Below are 26,642 nucleotides of genomic sequence, written 5' to 3' on the forward strand. Positions count from 1 at the left end.
CCAAAATCTAAAAAATGGCCAGTCACAATGAATTCAGGAAGACTATTTGACTGCTGGAGCAGGGGGTTGGACTAGATGACCTCCAGTTCCCTTCCAGCCCTGGATTGCTGGGCTCTTTCAAGCTAAAGCTTGATCGGAAGCTCATCAAGTGCCAGGTTTGTGATCCTTCCTTCCTCTCCTTTTTCCCTCCCTCCCTCTCTCTCTTTCTTTCTTTCTTTCTCCCTTCCCTCCCTTTCTTTCTCCCATCTCTCCCTCATTCTTTCTTTCTTTCTTTTGCAGCACCCATCCCCACCCCCACTCCAGTTTTGGTCTAGCAGGCCTCAGAGAATTTATTTTATTTATTTTATTTATTTATCATATTTGTATACTGCCCTATCTCCCTAGGGATTCAGGGCGGTTCACAGGCGAATAAAAAGGTACATATAAATACAGAGTAAAATAACAAGCCTCCTGGGAGCAAAAACTGATTCCCCACCCCCATTAATTCATTTTGTTTTACTTTTTAAAGCATTTTTACCACCTATTGCTGCAATAACTAGTAAAAAAAATGCTTTAAAAAGTAAAAAAAAAAAAGTTCCAAGGATCATGCAGCACAGCTGATTGTCACAGCTGATTGTCAGAACCTATTTTTTTACTTTTTAAAGCACTTTTTTAATACCTATTGCTCGAACAGATAGTAAAAAAATGCTTTAAAAAAGTAAAAAAAAAAGTTCAGATGATCAGCTGTGTCGTGTGATCATGGGAACTTTTTTTACTTTTTAAAGCATTTTTTTATTACCGGTTCAGGAGAACCAGTAGCATTTTCACTATTGGTTCAGGAGAACCGCCCCCAACTGATAGCATTTCACCCCTGGTATAAATGTCACACAAAACAAAATAGAGCTGTCCATTAGAACAGAACTAGCAATGGAACAAAATTATTCTTAAGGCTAAATCAGAATATAACAAGCCAGATTTTGGGGGAAAATTTTTTCTCTATTTTATAATAATATAACATTTTAAAACCTTGGTGATTTCTATACATTTAATATGTTTTTAGCTATTTAGTGCATGTTTATACTTCCCCCTCAGTTAAAGAAATAATTTTCCCTGGGAATATATAAATTTCAAGGACCTAACATTTTTATGGGTCTTTGTATTAATCCTGTAATCTATTTATGCAGTAATGACCAAGGTTGTGATACTGTTTTGTTTCTTTGATTCTATTGTTTAAAAGCCATTTGTCATAGGGGTGAAATCTAAAAATTTTCCCTACCGGTTCTGTGGGCGTGGCTTGGTGGTCAGGTGACTGAATGGGCATGGCCAATAATAATAAATAATAAAAATAATAAAGTATACAAAACTTGGGAGCGCATCGGTCTACCTTCTTTAAAAATAGAGGCACCGGTCTACTAGCCGCCTACAGTGCTGATCAGCTGTAGTGCGGCCCTTTGAAACGCTGCAGCAGTCATTTAAGGCTGTTTGCAGCTATATCACCACCATTAGCTTCAGGGACAGAGAAGAGGAACAGTGAGGCGTGGGCGGTGTGGGGGGCAGGGATTTTTGCTACCGGTTCTCCGAACTACCCACTCCCATCGCTACTGGATCATGCGTTCCGGTCCGAATCTGGAGCATTTCACCCCTGATTTGTCACTATTAAAAGCAAATCAGAATTTCAGGCACTCACAGTATTGTACAGCTCTTCCAGTCGGGATATCGTAAGGAAGCGGTGTAGATTCACACCATTTTCTATTAGCAATTTCACAAATTCCACCCGGTCCATAATGAGGGCATCCTGCATTGCTTGTTCAAGGGAGCCAACCTTCATACACAATATGGGGAATGCAAACTTTTGTTAATGTTATCGCAGTGCTGATGGCAATTCAGATATAAGATCCACCATGTGCATGGTAAGTCAAGTAAAACAATGCAGAAAAGCAGAACGGATGGTAGTCGTATGCAGCAGAAAGAAATTAAATATGAAATTTACCTTCCAGTGTTGTCCATAAACCAATATATGTTTCTTAGCAATGTCCAATCTGTTCCAAGCCAGAGCCAGATTGAGCTGATCTGGAGCAGACATATGCGTGCCTACGAATGAACATATTCTGCATTAAGTTTTGCACCCAGAATAATGTAACTTCTACTTCCTGATTTGATTTTGGAAGTACATGACAAAAAGACGATATAAAGTACCTTTCAAGAGTGCAGTCAGGATTGCAAGATCCATGTCCTGATGTTCCTCTGACTCAGCATCAAATATTGTTATCTGTCACAGAATAACGTAAGTTACCAGAGGAAAGAAAAGTGAACACCATTAGACAATTTCTAAGATCTCCTAAGTTATAGAGAAAAAGATTGACAGGAAGGAAGGGAATCAATGCCCTGAAAAATATGAAAATAAGATCAGAAGGAATAAGCTGAAACTGGCATGGCAGAGAGATATCTAAGACAAGGGTGTTAAGATGTATGAAGAATAGGAAGCAAATGTTGAAGACAGATGGAGTCTGCATATATAAGGGAAGAATTCAAATCATTTCATAACATTTCCAAGGAAAGAATGATGGACACTTAGTCATTTCGTATTTTAAGCCTCATTATCATAATTTGTGATTCCAATATCAATATGCAAACTAATAGACATAATTGTAGCAATCAAAGGATTTTCCCAGAGTATTTTCCAACCATGGAAAAAGTGTAAGAACAAGTATTGCTATGCAAGTATAACAATGGGTATTACCACAAAAATGCATAATGTTAGGGAAATACAGTGCATAAAATTGTGCCTATTAGAATTGTACAAAAAATGTACTTCATTGCAGAATGAACTTATTATGAAAACTGTGTTGAAAAATTCTGTAAAATATGGGCACAAACATGCAAACTGAGACAAAACGGCATAGGATCTATGATTAACTAGATGATAAAGAATAACAAATTGAATTCAACAGATTTCTTCATATGTGTTTCAGATAAATATCCTACTGCAATTGATGGAAATATATTGTGAAACTACTTTTGTTTGTGGCAGATGATAGAAAGAAGAATCTAAGGATTACTGGTTCATATCATTGGTGCAAAAATATCCAAGCTTATCTTGAAGTATACAATTCTTGCCATATTAAAAAAGGCTACACAAATTATTTATCACTAACTATTAATATTATAATGTTAATAATTATGAAATATTAATAATTATTATTTCTTATTTTTCCATTGATATTAATTATGAGTAATAATTTAGTGACAGAGAAGAGGATGGGATTAATAGATACCATGAAATCAGGATACTTACCGAATCCCTATGTTCCATACATTCCATTAAAATTTTCAGCAAATGATGGGACTGCTTTTGACCAAAACTGAAGCTGTTCTGAATCTTTAATAATATCTTTTCCTTAAGTTGAATGTTCCAGTTTCTGAGAGGAAAATGAATGGTCAAACAGATATTAGTTCATTATCTGCAACTTGTCATGGTCCCTACCAGCGTAAGCATTTTCCAACAGCCCCAGCAATGTTGTTACACTGTACTTCTCCTAAATATACAACTTACAGCCTTACATTCATTTAATAGCCTTTCAACATTACAAAGGCACAGAAAAAAGTGGCTTATGATTGTTTTTCATACTTATGACCATCAGAGCATCCCCATCAGAGGTGGGTTTCAGCAGGTTCTGACCAGCTCTGGAGAACCGGTAGTGGAAATTTTGCGTAGTTCAGAGAACCAGTAGTAAAAATTCTAACTGGCCCCGTCCCTATCTATTCTCTGCCTCCCAAGCCCCAGTTGATCGGGAGGAAATGGGGATTTTGCAGTAACCTTCCCCTGGAGTGGGGAACGAATGAAGATTTTACAGTAACCTTCCCCTGCCACGCCCACTGAGCCACGCCCACCGAGCCATGCCACACCCACCAAGCCACACCCACAGAACCAGCAGTAAAAAAGTTTGAAACCCACTACTGATCCCCATGTGATCAAAATTCAGGCATTTGGCAAAAGCAGGTATTTGTGAAGATTAGATTGTGTGATTTGTACCTTTGCAGCAGGTTTCCAGCAAGCAATTTCGATGAGGAAAGCTGAATTTGCTTAACAACAGTGTGATTCACTTAATGACTGTAGTGATTTGCTTAACAACCAGGGCAAACAAGGTCATAAAATGGGGCAAAACCCATTGAACAACTGTCTCCCTTAGCAAAAGAAATTTTGGGCTCCATCGTGGTCATAAATCAAGGACTACTTATAACCGAATATGGTTTAGACAGTTTGTGTCTTATGCAACAGTATTTAAACAATCATTTAAAAATTTGAGCTGCTTATTTTGACGCATGACTTTTTATACCATCTTTGAAGGAATGTCACGCAAATACTCACGTGTCATCTGCGGTGTGTTTATAGGTAAATGCAAGCAGATCTGCAGCTCTTCCAGTTCCTTCACATATTACTACCGGAACAGCAGGTGTGTCCCTGACATATTCCCAGACTGTCAGGATTTCATTGGGACCGCCTTCTACCACTAGCCCAACTAAGGGCACACCTTGTCCCATTCCTATTTCAAATCACACAGAAAGTGCAACCATTAATTTAGGGGATTCAGTACTTACTGAAATCTGTTGCTATGACGAGATTAAAATCATAACGTTTCTTGTGTTACAAAATGTTAGAACAACTGTTAACTGAAGACTTCTCCCTTGTTAAAAACGGCATGTTTTAATAAGTGACTGATTTCATTTGTTCAGTGGGATGAATGTGGGATATGAATGACAGCTACTTTCGGAATCAAGAATCATATTTCCTTTTTATATATATAAAGAGTATCTGCCCTATGATAAGCTTCTCATCAGAATATGCTTTTTCCCCCAGCGTGAAGTAAAGAGAAGAAAAACTTTAAATACATGTTTTAATGACTACTTTGATAATTATATATATAGTAATGGTGTGTTAACACTTATGACTGTATTACTATAACTTGTTGCTGGCAATCCTTATGATTTATATTGATATATTGACCATCAATTGTGTTGTAAATGTTGTACCTTGATGAACATATCTTTTCTTTTATGTACACTGAGAGCATTTGCACCAAGACAAATTCCTTGTGTGTCCAATCACACTTGGCCAATAAAATTCTATTCTATTCTATTCTATTAATTTAAAAAGAACAGAAATATTAAGACATTACTAATAAAAAAATATGATAAGACCAATAAAACAAACCACTTCATTGAAAGGGTTAGATTTAGGGTTAGGGTTGGGGTTGGGGTTGGAATTAGGGCTAAGGTTAGGGTTCAGATTGGGGTAGGATAGGGGTATGGGCAGAGTTGCCAAAATACATAATCCCTCTATCCCCACAAGATCAATTAGAAAAGTGCACCACTAAAAGAGATTCTCACAGAAGTAATACAAAATAAGGATTTCTTACTGGTATGTATTTTTTGAAGTGATAGATACTTTTCCAGACTTCTCCTGAGTTTCATCTCACTGCCATACTTGCCCACTGTTCCATCATCAACCAGTATGAAATGGGAATGCATGCTGTTGAGGGTGTTCAACTTGCTTAGGGGATTGCCAAGTGTCTGATACAGGCAGACTACCTAATGAGATACAAAAATTTAAAAAAAAACAGCCCTTCCAAAGCAATATTTCACAGCGATTAAGATGGACTGCAGACAAACATTTGTAGCTCAGGAAGACGGTGGAATATTGTCCATGCTTAATATCAGTCCCCCGATATCTAGCAGAGAAACAAAAGTTATCATTCTTCAATTATGATCCTTAATACAATTCTTTGCAAGTTATACCTGGAAAACTAACAGCCTTAGGTAATGAGAAATTCCATACAGGAGGGAAGGAAGAAGATTTTGCAGATGAAATGTGGAAAGATTTTTTTTCCTCTTCCACTATAGTATCCCGTTCTCCTTCTACACTTTTTGTGAATAGTTTTTTACAGGATTGGTAGAAAAAAGAAAGAGCCTTTTATTTCTCATTATTCTTTATTACATTTTTTTTTAAATGAAACAACAATGATCTTGCTTACAGGATAACCTATGGCAAGATTTTATCCTCCTAAGAAGCTACTTAGTTTGTGAGGTTTATCATGATTTATTAATTTTCAATGCAGAAATATAAAAATTCAAATGGTATCTTACATTGCACAATGAAAACTAATATGATTTATTTACATAAAACCTGAAATGAATCATTCATAAATAGTTCCAAATATTTTTGTATACTTTGAGATTCTGCTAAACACCTTATAATTATAACTTCTACAGTAAATCATACAAAAATAAACACAGTATGTATTTCTATATGGAAATATACAGTATTTCCCTACAAATATGAAAGATAAAACTCTCAACTGAATATCAGGTGAGATCTGTCTTTTTATTTGTATACTCAACTAAGTATACAAATAAAAAGACAGATCTCATCTGATTTTATTTAGTTATTTATTTGTCACAACAGTATATATAAGCATAAGCATGAAATAACTGTACGATTTATAAGCATATATAATCATAAGTATGTAATAATTATATGAAATTGGATACAATCAAAGAGAACATTAGGACAGGAACGGTAGGCACATTGGTGCTCTTATGCACGTCCCTTACAGACCTCTTAGGAATGGGGTGAGGTCAATAGTAGATAGTTTTTGGTTAAAGCTTTGGGGATTTTGGGATGAGACCACAGAGTCTGGTAGTGCATTCCAGGCATTAACAACTCTGTTAATGAAGTCATATTTTCTGCAATCAAGATTGGAGTGGTTTACATTAAGCTTAAATCTATTGTGTGCTCGTGTATTGTTGTGATTGAAGCTGAAGTAATCTTCAACAGGAAGGACATTGTAACAGATGATTCTATGAGTTAAACTCAGGTCATGTCAAAGGCGGCAGAGTTCTAAATTTTCTAAACCCAGGATTTCATTCTAAACCCAGGATTTCCTTACCTTTAAAATATAATTTTTTAAAACTAAAAGAGTTTACTGTTTGAAAATTGTTCAGATTACAGATTACAGATTAACAGAGTTGGAAGGGACCATGTAGGTCATCTAGTCCAAACCCCCCTGCCCAAGCAGGAGACCCTACACCATTTGGACAAATGACAGTCCAATCTCTTCTTGAAAGTCTCAAGTGATGAAGCTCCCACAACTTCTGAAGGCAAGGTCTTCCATTGATTGACTGTTCTCACGGTCAGAAAATTTCTTCTTATTTTCAGGTTAAATCTCTCCTTGTTCAGTTTCCATCCATTATTCTTTGTCTGGCCTACAGGTGCTTTAGAAAATACCTTGACCCCTTCCTGTCTGTGGCAGCCCTCGCAAATATTGAAACACTGCTATCATATCTCCCCTGGTCCTTCTCTTCACTAGACTAGCCATGTTCCAGTTCCTCTAACCGTTCTTCATATGTTTTAGTCTCCTGTCCCCTAATCATCCTGGTTCAAATGTAATGAAGAAAGGATTGTCCATCCTATAAATATTAACATCTGTGTTAGACAGACTTTTAAAATCCTAGTTTCATTTCTAAAAGAAGTATGTTTATAGCTTCAGAAAATAATATATAACTGGTGTAATTGTGAGTTTCTAGATAGTAATGGACTGGGGCTCTAATTAGCTGACAATCTGTGTGGTATAAGGGATGGAGTGAATTTGGATCAAAAACCAGGGGGCTTTTCAGCTATGTTTCTCTGTCCAAACTATTTCACAATGGGAGGTTAAAATAGTGATATAGTTTTAGAAGTTGAAGATCATATGATAAATAAATAATAAGATATTTTAAATGACCAGTAATATACAGGATAAATGTCTAGACACTAAAATTTGCAGCTACATAAACAAGATAAATAGAAATATTTATCCTCACATACACTATAACTGGGGTGTCAAACTCAATTTCATTGAGGACTACATTGGGGTTGTGTTTGACCTTGAGGGGCCAGAGTGGGTGTGGCCAGGGTGGGCGTGGCCAGCTCGATGGCACTCATGTTGAGGGCGCCTGTCGTGACCCAAGCGCTCTGTCAGTGAAAAAGGGCTCCAGAGCTCTGTTTTTGGCTGCAGCAGCCTCTTGCAACCTTCTGCCAGAGAAAACAGAGCTCGGGAGGGCCGCAAGCAGCCCTTCTGAGCTCCGTTTTCATTAGCAGAGGCACTGCAGGCCAGTCTTTTGCTGTTTCCAGGGTGGCCCAGTGGGCCAGATGTAAGCACCCCATGGGCCAGATCTGGCCGGTGGGCCTTGCGTTTGACACCCCTGTACTATAAGTAGGAAATTAGTAGTGTTCTCCAATCTCCTTGTCTCTGATACTTACACAGTGCAACAGTGCAAAGAGTTCATTAAGAAAAAAATAATTAAGAAAACCATTTGGGAACTCACATCTTTGCCAATAAGTTCTTTCTGATTTTCAATGATGCCCCAAGGGGAAATTCCAATAGCACAGATCTTTCTTAAATATTGAGAGGCATGGAATTTCAATGCATTTCCCACATGCTTAGATATTCCTAGACAATTACATTGAAATAGGTGACATTACACATTTATAATATGATCAGATTACAGAAATGAAATTTATTGTAACCCTTCCAAATATAAACCAGAATCAGAGCAATGTTGAACCTGATGGAATTACTACATCTTAATTGTGTACATCTGTAAAACATCTACACAATAATATGCATTGGTTCCTCACTTATAATTCTTTTTTTCTGAAGAATGAGATGAGACAATATTTTCCCACATGCTTTATGTTAAATATGATTGAGTATGCTTCATGGAGCATAGATGCACATTTAAGTTGTATATAATGGTAGTAGTATTGGGCTAAGAGAGTGACTAGATTAAGGCAGGACTAGAACTAACAGTCTCCTGGTTTCTGGGTCAGCTCTTTAACTCCTACACAAAACTTTAACAAAACTTTATTTCCATAAGTTAATATTATCCTCCAAGAGTGCTTGGAAGAAGATTCTACAAGTAGGTAAGCAATATATTTGGGGAGCGTACCACCCTTTAAAATAGCTCCGTTGCATGCTTATGACAGACACAAGCAGCTCTGCTGCTACTGGTATAGTCTGAATATGCTTAATACGTAACTTTTAACAAACAGGGTGATAGCAAGACTATTCTAGTGTTCACAAAAACATTTGCCCATAGAATATTAAATAGAGATAAGTTTACCAGTGTTAATGCCTTCTGTTAATATCCAAGCTCCTGTAGTTTCAGCAGCTTTGACCAATCCTTTGCTGAAAAGCTGCACCAGTTTAGATGGAAGTTTGAAGTTTTGGATGCCACCGTGAACTGAAATGACCAATCTGGGAAATTCCATCTGCCATTCTTTAATCATGAGCTGCAACAGCTGATCTAGCTTTGTATCGTAAGAAGTTCTGATATACTGTGGGACAAAAAGAAATCATCTATAATTGCTAAACCCAAAAACAACAGGGATAACTACATGTTTACAGGAATTATGTAGAATCTTAATTCTAGCTTCTTCAAGCTGCTGTGAGTTCTAATCATTGTCTTGCTTTTCTGTCAGCCCTATGAGGTAGGGCTCAAACTCGCGGTCTGTGGGCCGTATGCATCACGCACTGGCCACAGTTTAGCGAAGGGAAGGAAATCACAATATGTCACTTGACAACACCATGATGATGCAAGTTTGACACCCCTGCCCTAGGTCAAAGAAAGAAACTCTACAAGTTTGACTGGAACTATACTTCATTAATATAGGCTATAATGACAGAATTATGAAAGCCTTTATTTTCCCTTCTCTCTTTTAATACCCCAGAGAATTACAGTGGAGCCAGTTTTAGCATCTATCTCAGGTTTTCTCTGTTTCCCAGGCTTAACAAAGCTTTTGTTTTTATAATCATTTCTGCATATTTTGCTTCAAGTCATTTCTGTGACTCTCCAAGCTTCAAGACTTTTTCAACCCTGTAACACTGCTTACAAAAAAAAAAGAGTTTTTATATAACAAAAAGAAAATAATAACAAGAGAAAATGGGGAATAATTGAACAATGATAGATTATAAATTAATATAAAATTACATTACTATTAGAAATACATAAACAGATTGAATGTAAGGATTGTGATTAACTTGATTGGCTTCATTTGTATTAGACTGTATGACACAGATGCCACACTGTTCACACATTGATTTAATATTTTGATTAAAAAATAAAAAACTTAAAAACATTGCCTACAATTTTCAGTTGTATGCTTCAAATCATATTTTACAACCTTAATTGTCTACCTGATGTTTTTTTTCCAGTACCATAACTTCAACAGAAATCCACTGATCAATATGATTTCACTAAAGTTTTAATGTTTTCCAAATTCCTGGTTGGAAAGGTGCACATTTATTAGAAAGGAAGTGAATGTCTTCCCTGCTTTAATGAAATTATTTTCTAGTATATTATATGAACCAAATCAAGAAATCAACTCAATAAGGAAACTTCGGGTGGCTCCGTGTACATTGGAGACGGACCCCCATGATTCTGTTAAAGCCGCTCAGACAGCACAAATCAGCTGTCTGGCGGCTTGAAAACCTTTCCCTCAGGAGAAGAGGGAAAGGTGAGCAGCCGAGTGGGGGTAGACCTCCCCAAGAACTCCAGGAATAATTCCTGGAGCTCGAAGGGTGAAAGCTCCCTGTTTAAACCTGGCAAATGCTCCAGATCCGGGAAGCTTCTGCATTCATGCAGAACAAAGCACTCGTGACCATCTCTGCTATCAAGATGAAGATATTCTAATTACTTTAAGCAGACGAAGCGGAGGCAAGAGGAAAGGGGAATGTATGCCTTAGACCTTATCTCGATCTTCGAAAGGTATTTGAGAAGAAGGAAAATGGCGGATTTGGTTAATGAGGTGTGAAAACGAAACCTAAGGAAGTCCTTGTTAACATCATTAGCACCTTATTAACTCTGATTAAATTTGATGGATTTTATACTTAAGTGAAGAAATCTAAAAGAGAAAAACCGAAGGTTTATAGAACTGATTTACCCATTTCAAATAAGTTGCTTGAAAAGATTTGACTTTGTTGCAATTTACAAAGTTAAAGCAAGATGGCTTTTAAACAAATATAGCCTGCTGATTCTAAGGGAGCTGCCTCGCTAGTTCCAATACACAAATTACAAGAGTTGAAAGAATTTCTGAAGGCTCAAATTTCTGCTCGAGACAAAAAACTTAAGGAAATTGAGGAGAAATTATTGGAAATTAAAATTTCTGCTACAGTTGAGAATGAAGATTTACAAGAAGAAATGAGCTCTGCCTTTATGACTGTGATTGAATTTATAAAAAAGCTGGATGGAAAAGTGCACGAGATTGAACAAATTAACTTGAATTTAAAAAGTCAAATAGAGGAGCTTCGGAACAAGGTGGAGAGAGCAGATGAAGAATGGGTTTTATTACAATATAAAACAATGGAATTTGCATTGAGGGTGAGAGGTTTAAAAGAAAACAAGCAAGAGAATTTAAAAAAGATATTTGCAGAAGCCTTTTCACAGGTGATTGGACTGACATCAGTGGATCTTGAAAATCAAATTGAGAAAATTTACCGTGTTAATTCATGGGGGCAAGGCAAAGACAACTGCCAAGGGATATAGTGATTTATTTTACATCTAGGAAGATTAGGAGTGAAATTTCACAAGCCTCCTATAAAAGTAAGATTCAAATATTGGATCAAGAGGTTTTGGTGTTGAAAGAAATTCCTTTCAAAATATTGAGGGACAGAAAAGAATATGCTTTTTTGGCAAAGGATCTTAGAAACCGCCTGGTATGGTATAGATGGAATGTGCCAGCCGGATTAACAGTAAATTATATGGGAGGGAAGTATTGTCTTAATGCAGTTACCAAAGCAAGAGATTTTTATGTTAAGGTATTGAAGGCTGGAAGTTTACCAGATTTAGAAGTTAAGGTGGGAGGAGAAATGGAAATGTCTAAAAAAAGGGAGAAGGAAGTAAAGCAAACACAATTTGAAATTGGGGGTGTAACTTTGGGAGAAGAAATACAGAAAATAGCAGGGGAGGAGCAAAGGATGGTAATCTTTAAAAAAGAACAAGGAGTAAAGAAGCAACATTGTCAGATGAAAAGTGTTTCCTTTTCTGGGAAAGGGTAAATTGTAAGTAAAACATTTTGAACATAAAAGAAATAGAAAGGATAATGTGCATTTGTTTGAGTCTGTAAGTTAAATGTGGGTGTATTATATTTATGCTGTTATTATTATATATGGTGGATTTATCTATTTTGGATAAAAATTGAAAGTAACAAAGGATAATTTAAATTTTTTTTATATATAAAATGTTTTATAGATGGTATTTGGTATTTGGAAATTAAGTTGGGGTGCATTTGTTTTAATTTGCAAATAAAATGAGGGAGATATATTTTATTGATGTTATTTTATTAATGGTGGATTTAGTTACTTTGAATAAAAATTGATGTTGGGTTTAAAGTTGGGGGTGGGAATTAAAATTAAAATTAAAATAGAAAGGGAGTTGTTTAAGGTTAAAATGTTAAAATGGTTATAAAATATTTGTAATTTATTGTGATGATGTTAGAGTAATATTGGAAGATGGATTATATGTTTGTTATCAAAGACTGGAGGATAAAAATATTGAACTTCTTGTAAATTTCAACGTACCAGATTGAAAACCCACAAGAAAATATACTGGAATGAGGAAGATGGACTGACTATAATTAGAACAATTATTGGATGAAGAAACATCAAATATTTTATGAATGAACATTTTCTTCTTTTTTGGTTTCTCTTTATGGAGAAGGAGAGTTGAGGTTTTAGGGGAGGGATGGGAATTTATGGATAATTAGGGTATTCTAGTTTATGATTGTTAGATTGTATACCTTGTACCCTGCTCTGGGAAGTCCGGGGGTGGGGTGGGGGGAGGGGTGGGGGATGTAATGGGGAAAATTTTTATTGTAAAACTTTTTCAATAAAAAAAAAGAAATCAACTCAATAAGAAGGCTAAAACTATTTTTTTCAGACTGGTTATTATAACCGAATCTTGCAAGTCTGATTGTGTAAATGTCTATGGAGATTCTCAATCATCCAGGTCAGGGTTGTCCCAAAGGTGTTTTTTTCCAAAAAGCAACTGGATCTCCTTGGTTTTTTTCCTTTGAAAACATTTCACTTGTCATCCAAGAAGGAAAAGGAAAAACCCAAGAGGGTCCAGTTGCCTTTGGCAACTGTGTATTACCTCCTGCTTCTTATATTTCAGTAAATTAGGGAGGTATCTGTCTGAGTTACTTCTGTATGTTATGTGGTTGCTCTGAATTTTAAAAAATGCTTCAGTACCTTATGCCTAAGCAATAGTTCCTTAATATCTCCATCAAAGTCATATTCCTTATTTTCTACAATTATTACAATTGAGGTGTTAAGACTGCTATTTTCATCGTGTTTCATATGTATTCTTTCCTGATATTCAGCTCAACAAGTTGCGACAAAACATTTAAATAAAAGCACATTTATATAGATTCTCTTTATTCAATCTCATAGCAGTTTTATGTTTAGCACTAATATTTGTTTTCTAGAGTTTCACAGCCGTACTTCTGCCGAATTCTGCAATAAACTCAATAGTGTTATAAATCCAGATTTAAATTTGTACAAACCTTGGCATGGTACGTGTGATCACTGTCTTGAAAATTGATTGTACCAAATGCATCAGTTGGACTTATCTTTGTATCTTTTTCAACAGACCATTCCACATTATATTTTTCTTTTTCGGACTGAAATACAGGGTAACCATAACCTATCCCCTGGTGATCACCAATTAGCCGACCACAACAACATCTCAAATAGAAAGATAGTTTCCATTAGTATTAATTCAATCAATGTTGATGCTCTTTTTTTAACATTAAGCCATCATATAAGCTACTTCAGCTCAAAGTTTAATATTAGAAATATGAACATGATTTTCATGTTTTCTGGAGCTTAAAACATAACTACATCTTTCAGTGTATGAAAGCATGGTAAAATCATAAAAGAAGTGCATGAAAAGGCCTATGTTTTTTATCTGTTACCTTTCTTTTGTAAAACAAAAGTCTTTCTACCCCCATCAATTGTCCAAGTTGTTCAGAGTTTGTTTTAATTGAGTCTAGATGAATTTGGTTATTGATTGTTAAAAAAAAGAAGAACTCATGATATGCCATTTGTCAGAACAGGTAAATAACTATTTTTAGTTTAATTTGTAAAAAATATTTCTAGTACAGAAACATAATATCCATGATTGGACAAAGGAATTGCCAAGATTGTATTTTTAGTGCTCGGTATATCTTTGATTACCGTAGAAGTTAACCATAAAACTATTAAATCCCATTTTATTGTTATGTTATATTTATTTTAATAATGAAAATAAGAATTCAATCTTTGAGCTAAGAGCCAAAATCTCCTCTGTTTGTTAAGAATACAAAAGAAAAGGAAAGGAAAAGATAAAAAAACTACTAAGAACATTATAGATAAATATCAGCTCTTAACTTCTCTTTTGTTGTACTCAGTTAATGTCCAATATTCATAGACAGTTATTTTTTCCTTTATTTCAGTTCTTATTCAAGAATTGAAGTTTCAAAGAGAGAGTATCAAAGATAAGGGCATCAAAATCATATTCCAGATAGTTATGTTTGGCTTGCTGCATAATATAAAATATGCATTGGAGCCATTCTTGCTTCAATTTAGTTAAACTTCTGTTGTGCTTGTATACTGTTAGTTTTCCAAAGTTAAGTTCCCAGTCTGATATCTTCACTAACATCTTTCTCTTCTAGTGTTGTGCTAAATTAATCCTTGCCTCTGCCAACATATATCTTAGTAAATTGATATTTGCAAGTAACTTTTTTTTTAGAGAAGTGGCGGACAATTTCACTCTCTACTCACCCTTTACTCACCATTAAAGCAATCTCTGGGATTCAAAGCATTGGTTTCTCATTGTGTCGATCTAAATGATCTTGCAAATTTTGACTGCAGCATTTTACTTCCTTACAGGCTATCTTCCCAGAGGAAGAAATGCCCCACAACTAAACTTGTTACCCTGATCTTTGATATCCCTTTAATAGCAATTAAAATCTTGCACAATGGTTATGACCTGTGCCTAGCATTTAAAAAAAAGTAGCCCATTGGAAACTTGGCATGCTTTTTTTAAAAAAAATACTATTTTTTCTTTCTTGCAGTAGCTAATTTTTCCAGGATTGTTTTCATTTATATCATTTGTCTGAAATATTTTTGTTGTGTTCCATTTCTAAGACAAAAGTTATTAATATCTTTGGAATTCAATTTGTAGGTCATCACTATAACATGATCACTGGCAAATAAGTCCTTCCTTCCTTCCTTCCTTCCTTCCTTCTTTTTTTCTTTCTTTCTTTAAGAATGCTTAAATAGTAATTGCATTATCCATTAAGAATACTCCATTCTTAGTTTTTGCAGATATTGAGATTTTAGATGATCTTACCGAATTAGATTCTGGCATACTTGACATCCTGCAGAACCTCTGAAAAACATTTTCCATAAAAAATGCTGGTACATGCATTACACATTTTAATCAGTTGAAATGAACAGTTTTGTAGTACTTAAAGACTTGACACATTGATTAAGGCATAGGATTCCAGGGACTTGCATTCTACAAGGTTTTTGTTGTTGTTGCAACAAGAGACTAACATCATTTGTCTGAAATATTTTTGTTATGCATGATTCCAAAATTGTAGTTGTGTTAATCTCCAATGCAATAATGATAAAATATACATGCTGTTTAATAAATATACCTGAAACTATACATTATTGTGCATGGCATTCCGTAGGATTTAGATCCCATTCTTCAAATATTAGTTTATAAAGGGATGAACATTATAAAATCTTTGATAACAAATTGGTAACTAATAGACTGAAGATAATAGCAAAATGAAGTGGAGTTTAAAATATGAACCCATCACGCAAAATACAGGCGTAAAAGGAAAAAAGACCAAGCAGAAAAAGTTTAACATTATGTTAAATATTTCTTTACGTATTCAATATTATCCTTGGATTACAAACAATATGAACCAGACATTATTGGGCACAAAGTCAGGTATGATATAACCAGTATCATAGTTATTATATATGACTGGTCACTTTCCAAGGACTAGGGATTTGTTACTGTTTGATGGTGTTAAAGGCATCGTTGCTGGATGTAAACTGTTCCACATAAAGCTGCCTTTACAATTGACTGATGAATGAATTTGTCAGTGCCAATGGTGTTCAAGCTCCAGATGTTTTGAGATTGCATTCAAGGTGCTTATTACTATTATTATTGTTTTATTTTTATTCCCCCTTAACCCACATACAAACACACACACACACACACCCCTCAGAACAGTGAACTTGCTTAATACTTGTGCTTTCTATTTTTTCCCACAACAATCCTTGAGCTAGGTTGGGCTGAGACAGTGACTGGTATTCAAAGTCACCTACATGATTTTCATGGCCTAGAAATCTCCTGCTTCTTAACCACTAAAATAAACTGGCTCTGCAAGGATTGTAGCAGGATTATAGAAACATGGAAGGAACTACAATAATAAAACTTTTGGCTTATATGGTACATATTGTTGGATAAAATGGGCAACTCAAGAAAATAAAAGTTTAGTGTATATCAAGAATAAACTTACCTGTACAGTGGTCCACTGGACTGATGGTAACGTGAATGTTGAAAACATCTGGGTTAAAATAAAAGGATAGGTTAATAGAAAGGATATCTAACTACGAGTCGGCTATAGTTGACTCAACCAGGCAAAAGGGCTAGATGGAGATTTATTAAAGTAGTTTGCTTAAGCCTAAAAGAGTCCTGAAGTCATTGTGATTCTAAATAAGGATGGGTATTAGGAATATAAGAAAGGGTTAACAGCCAAGGAAGTTTACCTAGCTCAAAAATGCACCAATGAGGTCAGGAAGGCAAAGGTAGAAAATCAGCTAGCTAGAGAGACATATAAATAATGTCAATATTATTGATACGTCTCTCTTGCTAGCTGATTTTAACCAATAAAAAGTTTTCCTCGAAGATGTCATTAGCAAGGGAAACAGAGGTCTTGTGCTCAGTGTTTATTCCAAACTGGGCAATCTTAACAGATGACCAAGAAAGCAGAGAGAATGCCAATGTTCCTTCTGCCTTTACAAAGGACATGGTAATTTTCGTAGTGTAGACTGAAAAAATATAATAGGGGAGGATGCAAGCCAGTAAGGATGTAGTAAAGGATCTCATAGTTAATGTGAATATTTTCAAATCCCAGGCCCCAATGAAATACACCTTCCAGTATTGAAGAGATTGGTTGAAGAGCTGTTGGGACCTCTGCCAACTACTTGAAGAACAAATCTGGTCTATTATTCAAGAAAGGGAAAGAAAGATATCTCAGGAGTGATTAACCATTGAGCCTGACACCACCTAAAACTATGTTACAGCATATAATGAAGCAGGCCCTTTATAAACCTCTTGAAGACAATGCTTCAGGTTGTCCAAACAAGTAATATGAGATAAATCTCTTTTCCTTTTTTGAAATCATTTCTATGTGAGAAATATACACAAGAACAATGTTTCAGATATAATCTCCCTTGATTTCAGCCAAACTTTTGTCATGGTTTCCTATGACATTCTTCCCTGTACCTGTCCTCTACCCTTACTCTCACCCGGAAAACAAGATCAGCTCTTTCTTTCCATTGAAGAGGAACTTCACTAGAGGGTGCAACTGATCTCCTGCCCCTCCCCCCACCAGCTATAGTATCTGTGAGTTTCTTTTATACACATCCAGCCTGCTAGACGGGGGCAAGAATGCCACCTCCCCCAGCAAATAAGGGATCAGCAGGTTCACTGCAGGGGTGCCCCATATGGGAAGGCTCATTTTCTATTGCCAAAACTCCTCCATGCTGCTTCTCCAGATGCTCATTCCAGCAGAAAAGCAAAGTCACAGTCACCTGATTTTCACTTAGCTACCATGTCACTTAACCGAGTCACCAGAGTCACCAATTTTGGTTCCTAAACAAGGACTACCTGTATCTAATGATTCAATGTTCTTTATGCTAACTTTATTCCAACTCATGCAAATAAATCTAGTTTATAGTTGTTGTTCGTTATAATAACTGCATTAACATATTGGACCATCAGACTGCATTTTATTATTATTATTCCTTTGTATTCATTCCTTTGGGTTAACATCAGCCAATCTAAATGTGCAGAGCACTGAAGTAATATGTGAAGGGTGTTTAATCCATGATAAATCTATTTCTTCAAGTGCCATCTATTTTGTAGAAGTGCCACTTTTAAGAGAAAAAGGCAGAAATGTCGAGTTAAAATATAGCTGCACCTTTAAGCTAATTTTTTACAGAAATGAAAATGATAGTATTTAATTTTGTGGTTTAAATATCAGGCCCCTCACACAGGCCACTGTTTCATTTTGCCAATTGAAGAGCTCTGTCTGAAAAGCTTTTACACGTTTTTATTATTTGGCATTAACTTAATGGTGCTAATAAGATTTGAGATTTTTCTCATGTTGACATGTCTAACTTTGCTCTTTACATAATGAATACTAACACTGTTCAGCATTGATTTGTACAAAATACACCAAACTCCTTGTACGGTTCAAACAAAAACACAAGAACAAGAAGCAAAGTACCTGTGAGAATCTTTTGAGCTGGGTACAATTTTTGCACATTCTCTTTTGCTGAAGGCCCCTTCAATCCAAGATTTCTGAGACTGAACAGAAATATTACATCTCAAAGAGATTTTCTAGAAATCTTTGCTATACAAAAATAAGCAACAGTTCCATAGGATCATGAAGAAGTTAATACTTTATAGCAAATATTAACACAGAACTGAAAAAAAAATGTAGAAGCTGTGCATAAGACCATTAGTTTAAACAATTCTTGCCTTTGCAAGACTCACCCAGGCCTAAAGATAGAAGCAATCTTGCAGATCATTGATAAGAAATAATGATAGAGAAATCTTACCTCTCCAAGATGAAAAAACATTAAGGTCCAGCAACTATTTTATATTTCAGCAATGAGAAAACCCTTTATTGAAGTCAATATTCTGCTCTAAATGACTAGGACTATGCTAGTATGGCTTTATATAAATGATGACCATATAAAGAAATGTTTAGAAGAAATGCTGATCTATAAAGATTTTAGCATGCCCACAGAGATCTCTTTGTATCCATTAGACAAGTTGTATTGCTTATTTTAATGGGACACGGTGGCTCAGTGACAAGACAGCTTGTCAATCAAAAGGTTGGCAGTTCAGTGGTGCCATGTAACTGGATGAGCTCCCGTTACTTGTCTCAGCTTCTGCCAACCTAGCAGTTTGAAAGTACGTAAAAAGTGCAAGTAGAAAAATAGGGATCACCTTTGGTGAGAAGGTAACAGTGTTCCATGTGCCTTTGGCATTTAGTCATGCCATCCACATGACCATGGAGACATCTTTGGACAGTGCTGGCTCTTTGGTTTTGAAACGGAGATGAGCATTGCCTCCTAGAGTCAGCAACGACTAGCACATATGTGTGAGGGTATCCTTTACCTTTACCTTATTGCTTAATTTAATATAGGAAAAATGGGGAGCATCCTAAAATTTAGAAGTCTAGAGCTTGGTGAGCAATAGCTTCACCAGGTTGCTTAGATGATAAATGGCTGTTTGGTGGCAAATAGTAAAATAGGTGATAGCAATAACATTGTGAATATATAGGTCTATCCATCTCTGTGATAGCCAGTTTTTTTAAAGCATTTGTGAAACTGGGTTCAATTAACATCTGTATGCTTTACTTAACAACTGATGTGATTTGCTTAACGAGCCCAACAAAATCGGTCTCAAAATTGGGCACGATTCATTTAACAACTGCCTTACTAGGGATGGTCCCAATTGTGGTTGTAAGTCGAGGACCATCTGTACTTTCATAATGGCCACTATTTTATGGAATAGCCTCCCCTCCAGAGACTATTGACACTTTCCATTTTCCAGGAATTCAGCTACAAGTTCAATTTTCTGAAGAAAGGGATGCTATCGACAGCTGTTGTTATATTGTTTGTATTATGAGATTTTTATGTTTTTGTTTTATGTCCTTACAATTTTATTCAATCTGTTGTTGACTATTGTGGTACATTTACCCAAGTAATTAAAGTAATCTCCAGTTTAAAAATGAGTTCTGTTCCCAAGCTCTGTCCTTAAGTCAAACTTGCTTGTAAGCCAGAACAGTATCATTGTGTAATACTATATAAGTAGTATTCTGTAATGAACTTGAACCATTGTGTATTTAATTCGAATTTTACTACAGTAGCCTCCATTCCTAACTATGGATCATTCTTAATCAGGTGTTTTAAGCCAGGGACTTGCTGTATTCTTTTTCTCTTTCTTCTTGTGAAGGTAGTGTAAAAGTTAGAATAGAATTTTTTTTTTAATTGGCCAAGTGTGATTGGACACACAAGGAATTTGTCTTGGTGCATGTGCTCTCAGTCTATATAAAAGAAAAGATACCTTCATCGAGGTACAACATTTACAACAAAAATGATGGTCATAGGGTACAAAATTAACACTTAATGATACAACACTTAATGATAATCATAGGGTACAAATAAGCAATCAGGAACAATCAATATCAATATAAATCATAAGGATTACCAGCAACAGTTACAGTCACAGATGACGAGTAACTTAATGTGAGATTCCTAGCTATCTGCAAATTTGAGTCTCCTTGGCCTAAGACTGCCACAATCACAATGCTTCTTATATTATACAAGTTACAAGATGAAGAAAGCATCTCTCCATATCAGAATGTTGCAATTTTCATGTTTTAACAGTTTTCCCATATCCCACACAGATTCTTGTATTGGTCTTTTCACCAACTGCATATGACATCATGGCATTCCCCTGGCAAAACTATCTCTCATTCTATTTCCTTCTAGCAGGATAGGAACTTATCAATTCTCGCAATAAAAGGATACTTATATCCCTCTTCTTTGAAAAAATGGCTGACTGAGGCTCCTGAGAAGGCAGTAAAGTCGAACTGCTTTGTAAATATGTCCCTCGCTACACCCATCACTCAACTTTCACTATTGTGTTTCAGTTGCACTTCTTTCTTATTGTTTAAAGACTCAAGAATACAGAGAATAATATTTTTCCTTGTTTTAAGGTTCAGTTTTCAGCATTTCCAGATCTGCTTCTAGATCTACTATATAACCAGTTAAGAGTTGGCTGACTGGATATTATGTTTGCATACCCACTCTGAAAGACAGATTCAGATCATTCAATGGAGACTTGGCTGAGAAAGGAAAGCAATATTTTCCAGAAGTCTACATGTTTATAATCTCAACTGTTGAGTATATGGATGTTTATTTCCCAAGAGTTGCCATGGCAGAAGGAAATATAAAGTTGTTTTTGGTAGAGATTTCTTAATGAAAGGTACACTTAAATGCTGATAACAAGTTTGTAGGTCCTCCAGAATTAATATTGCTCAATTCAAGTTATTGCACATTTATAAGCATAACGATCCAGAAATTGGTGAATTGGAAAAAAACTAAATTCCAAATATTTATATTAATACACACACATGTACACACACAATGAGTAGGTTCACTAACTGACTGGCTTTAAAGTCAGCCATATCTGGATTTCTTAGTTACAGATGAGTTTATTTTACATGTTCTCTTGTCTATGGGAAAATTTTAAAAAGTACTGGTATGTACTTCGTGCAAAATTAAATATCTTCTTGCCATCTATAATACAATGTGTTACTGTGTCTTAGAAACTAACAATTACTTTTATACACCAAGTTCTCCACATCAAATGAACTATTATTTTTCACCAGGAAGTCTGTCCTTTCATATAATACAAATATTGGTATTCACATATATTTGACAAACACACACACTATGGATAGGAATAGGTATATATAATTCTCAATAGAAAGTAAATGATCATTTACACATATACAATTCAGACAATTCTACGGTAACAAATTGAAAAGGGTTACATTGCTTAGTAAATTACAATTCATTGACTTCACATTGCCTCTTTCTAGAATTCCCTTTTGTAAGAATAGAAAATTTCAGGTCACTGGTAAAAATCAGTGTTTTTTGAAAGAATAATATATAAAGTTTGATCTGAAGAACCATGAATGAGCCCCTGGTGTTCAAACCAATGTAATTAATATCATCTAATATCAAGAGCTGGCATTTAAAGTTATGGCAGTGATAGTTTTTTTGTGTTTAGCAGTCTTAAATTACTAGTTTGCCTATAAATAAGGAAAATTGGTGAATAATGATGAATGCTAGTCTTCTTCTTGTTTAGGATAGAAAGAGCTTCATAATGTTCGGGTACTTTATCTCCTGCATACCCAGAACCAGAATCCCGAGTACAAATCTGAATTTTTCCTTTTTTTCAAGTCTCTCCCCCCCCCCTGCTGCAATGATTATATCATCACACAAGACTGTATCTTATTTTTCTAAGTCAGTTACACGGAAGTCTGAAAGCACCTGAATATACTTCTAAGCCATGATCTGCATTGTCTCTCGTCACTTATAGCTACAAAAAAAGGGAAATGGCTTCTGAAAACAAGAGTCAAGTAAATAACAATTTATCCACCCCAAGCATAATAATAGCCATGTTCATAAGCACGTGCTACATAGCTTTTGTATTTTCTTCCAGTAAGGTGGAATTGTGAAAACAAGATCAGCAGGATGCTTGAAGCAGTGTGCAAAAAAAGGATCTGCCATGGAAGAAGCAAGTTTGAGACATACTTTTGAGTTAGAAAGATTATCAGCTGCCTAGATGTACTGCATTAAAATGACTAGCAAAACACCTCGGTCCAAACTTGTCCATCTGTCCAATTCTACATAATTTGTTTTTTTTTACCTTCACTTGAACTTTCATCCTGTCTGGTGTTTCTTCCTTACTTCATAAATTGGAGCTTCACAAGCTGGATTTGCACTCATCAATCAGTGCTGCACTCTCTCTTTTCCAGTCCCTGAAAGCTGCTTCAAGTATCGCAGACACACAGAAAGAAAGTCCATTCAAAACTCAAAAGAACACTTTGCTTGATCCTTGGACTACACCACTGGTTAATGTTCCACTTTCTTCTATCAGAGACTGGCAGCTGACTTTATGACCCAAGTTCTTTTGAGGATTCTTGAAGTTACATACTAAGGCTCTCTTGCAAAATACATAAACAACAGACAGGCCAAGGGGCAGGGTCAAACTATCCAGTTTGGTCTGTTATGAATTCCAGCATGTGCTTCTCCACCTCAGATGAAACACTGCATGGTTCCTCCCTGCCCATAAGTTAAAATAATATATGTGAAGGAGTAGAGTTTCAAACTTTTTGGAGCCTTCCTACTTTTGGGAGGAACTGATCAGGCACCACAACTAGCCAAACTAGATTAACTGTGGTCACATTGTCTGAAGCACACCCTGGAAGCCAAAATAATTTTACTTTGATATCATGAACAGTGGTTGGACTTATACTGTACAAAGTTAAGGTTTTTTTCAAGGTAAATCCTAGTATTTATAAAAAAAATAAAAGAAAAAAAGAATCCTGAATATAGTAAGTGCCTTTGGCACCGTTCTCACATATTCCACAAAGGAAAAAATAGCTAATACTTGATTTTTTGGCCCTAAATTATTTGCACAAAGAAAACAGATCAGCTCAGATTAATTATCACACCTCCTGAATCTATCTCAATATGATAATTAGTCTCTTTTATTGACATTTTAACAAGGAATGTACAAAATAAAAAAGTTGTATTTTGAAAGCTGAGAAAACTTTCTCATATTGTTATACAAAAAAAGGAAAATTGAGACAAGTTGGGGGCTCCCCCATTTTTTTGTCAGGGTCAAGGCATACCAATAATCCATGTTATGTAGACAGCCTCAGAGATGACACAAAAGAGAATATGCATCAACAGACACAAAAGCCTGCATTAATTCCAAGAAATAGAGGTATAAGAAAACTCGGACTAGATCCATTCTAATTCACTGAGATGTAGAGGAGGGACTAGAAAACACAGCCAAGTTCCCTTTCACATTCTGTTATTATAGCCTGCATTAATTCGATATCAGACTTCATTTCCTGATCTGGTCCAGCTTGAAGAGATGACACTCAATTTACAGAAAAATAGCCAAGATATAAATATATATATTCTTAGCCTGCCCTTGTACAAATAATCAGACTTTGTGCTCAGATTAAGCACAACAAATACTTGTTAATTTAAAAAAATCTATGTGGGAGAAAAAGCTTAGAGCTAATACACATACAATTGCAATTTTAGCTTTCATCTTTAATCATCAACAAATCCTTACTGTTTTGTATGTGAAAATCCAAAAACACAACCCGGCAAAAGTATCTTCAATATGCACACATCATGTACTTCTGCTTTTAGCAGATTTACACAACCCATTGACTAAACTTCAGCAGAGTGAAGGATTTAAGGACAACAAAATAACCAGTTAACAATCTTTTTAGTCAAGAGCTCTCTGAATGCATTTCACCAATTTAGCTTCACTAACACTTTCATTTTTCAAGTAGTAAGGGCAGAACCTATTCCTACTTTTTCATTAGCCATTCAGAAAATCTCCATATCTCAAAAATTAAAGTTATTCATGGGATAGCTGAACACTGTATAACAATAATGGACAAGTCCTGCTTTTTTGAGCTCTGGGCCAAATTCTGGAACAGAGTTTTATTTGGAGCATGGCGTATTTTGCACACCTGTACTCTTAAAAAAAAAAAAAACAACCAAAAGCAAACAAGCCACTTTATTCTCTCCCTCCAAAGTCAAGTTTTCAGAAGGCAAACAGAATTTGGCAGGTCCTCAAAATTCTACTAGAAATTCAGGACCACTGCATTGTGCTTCAGGTGTCAAAATCACAAGCAGGTTACAGGAAAAGAAATTGGTCTGAAAGAGGTTTAATTCAGCAAAAATTTCTAATGGCGAATATTTGGCAAATAATCCACCTTTGAAGTAAAGCTTCTTCTTCTTGCTATTATTAATCCGCAGCTTTCTGATATGGCAGATCTAAAAAAAATACTATTGAACAGTGCAAAGTCTAATCTGACCAACATATATATTACAGCAGTATATTACAACGTATTTTTACTTTCTTAAAAAATATGGAACATTACAAATTCAACTACCTAAAATCCCAAAAATTTTCCATGCAAAAATTTATTTGGCTCAAGCACCTGACACAAAACTAGGGAAGCACAGCTCCCGTTTTCACCTGCATATTCATTACTTCAGAAGTTTAAAAGGTTTCTATCTAGAAGCTAACATAGACTAAAACAGAAGCATGCAGTATTGTTCAAATGCAAACTATAACTGTATGAGAATTTAAGCATAAAACCAACTCTTCCCAAAATAGTTGATTTGGCCACTAACTCATTTTTGTTTCATATATTTCATGATATGTAAAGCAACTCTTTATTCCCATCATTACTTGTCCTTTGTACAACTTACTGAGCATTCCAAAGGTAAATCCTCTGAATCAGGAGTGAATAATTTATCTTATTAAAGAGATAATTGGTATCTTGCAATACAGTCTTTTGGTTTTTTTTAGAATATATCCAGTTCTGCATTTGTGCATCACTAATGGAAAAAGGACTTATTGTTTTGAAATGTAGTAGAACAACCTACACTATGTTATGGACAAGACAGAAGTAAAACTTAATAATGCAAAACTTAATAATGCAAAACTAAAGAGCTTAAGAATGCAAAATTCATTTGACACAATTTAAATCCTAGAAATAATTTTAATTTACACTTTTATTGATCTTTATACATACAAATCAGTAATATGTGCAAATCCTAAGTGATTGACACAGCTGGACTAGTCTGAGGACTCAGGTAACTTTTCTTCACATGCGGTTTTATCCAGTGTTCTTTTGCTGAGAGGTATTATGTCAAAAGACCAACAATAGGTTAGAAGCTACTGTTTTCAATCTTTATCTGTTCTCTTGTTAATTTTCACATGCTGAAAACGTTTATTCATTCGACATTGAACCCAATAAAAACTTTACATAATTTTATTCAAAGTTTTTCCATATAAAAGATGCGTATACCACAATAGAAAAGTCAGCTTACTTACCTTCTTCATTCTCATCACTAAAACGAACTTTTTGTAGGCTTTAGCCACTGGATTTCATACTGAACTTTCCATCTACATCACAATCAGATAAAACCTGCTTTGCCCTAACAGCTAATGGAAACAATGCTGGAAAGTAATGATTACAATTGTCCATGTGCTTGCAATTAAAAGCTTTAATGGGAACAGGGAAAAAGATGAACTCTGAAAACTCTGGTGACATACTTGTACTGCAATTAAACTGAAGAGACTACAACTTATACTCAAAAACATGTGACAATCTGGTTCAAGTTTATAAAGCACATTAAGGAAATGATTAACATTCAGAATGTTTCTTGTTTGTTGTTTTAAGCAGCACCTTAGTCCAGAATTGTTTTTCAATGGAAAAAAATCCAACAGTTCACCGTAGATCTGTTTTACTAATATAAGCTCTGATTTATTGATAATCAAAAAGCATTTTTACTATTTTTCTTGCTAATCTCAATGCTACTAAATAGATTTGTTTCTTCTTAGTAGTTGTTGCAACAAAATATTGATGCAACTATTATCATTAAAAAGCTTGTTTTTTGTACATAGGCGAGTACGTCCCTACAAATATC

General features: G+C 35.3%; 1 protein-coding gene across 1 annotated transcript in view; it reads right to left on the reverse strand.

Moving 5' to 3' along the window:
* TRPM6 (transient receptor potential cation channel subfamily M member 6) overlaps positions 1 to 26,642 on the reverse strand; it is a 66,267-nt gene that overhangs the window by 29,894 nt on the left and 9,731 nt on the right. Inside the window, exons 3-13 of the mRNA XM_058173146.1 lie at positions 18,593 to 18,672; positions 15,409 to 15,447; positions 13,580 to 13,760; positions 9,142 to 9,355; positions 8,344 to 8,468; positions 5,397 to 5,568; positions 4,349 to 4,523; positions 3,275 to 3,398; positions 2,176 to 2,248; positions 1,970 to 2,070; positions 1,667 to 1,801 (exon numbers count right to left, since the gene is read on the reverse strand). Of these exons, the coding sequence (XP_058029129.1) occupies positions 1,667 to 1,801; positions 1,970 to 2,070; positions 2,176 to 2,248; positions 3,275 to 3,398; positions 4,349 to 4,523; positions 5,397 to 5,568; positions 8,344 to 8,468; positions 9,142 to 9,355; positions 13,580 to 13,760; positions 15,409 to 15,447; positions 18,593 to 18,672 (1,419 nt within the window). The remainder of the gene's footprint in view (positions 1 to 1,666; positions 1,802 to 1,969; positions 2,071 to 2,175; positions 2,249 to 3,274; positions 3,399 to 4,348; positions 4,524 to 5,396; positions 5,569 to 8,343; positions 8,469 to 9,141; positions 9,356 to 13,579; positions 13,761 to 15,408; positions 15,448 to 18,592; positions 18,673 to 26,642) is intronic.

This window comes from Ahaetulla prasina, chromosome 2 (assembly GCF_028640845.1).
Source record: "Ahaetulla prasina isolate Xishuangbanna chromosome 2, ASM2864084v1, whole genome shotgun sequence".
Taxonomy (NCBI): Eukaryota; Metazoa; Chordata; class Lepidosauria; order Squamata; family Colubridae; genus Ahaetulla; species Ahaetulla prasina.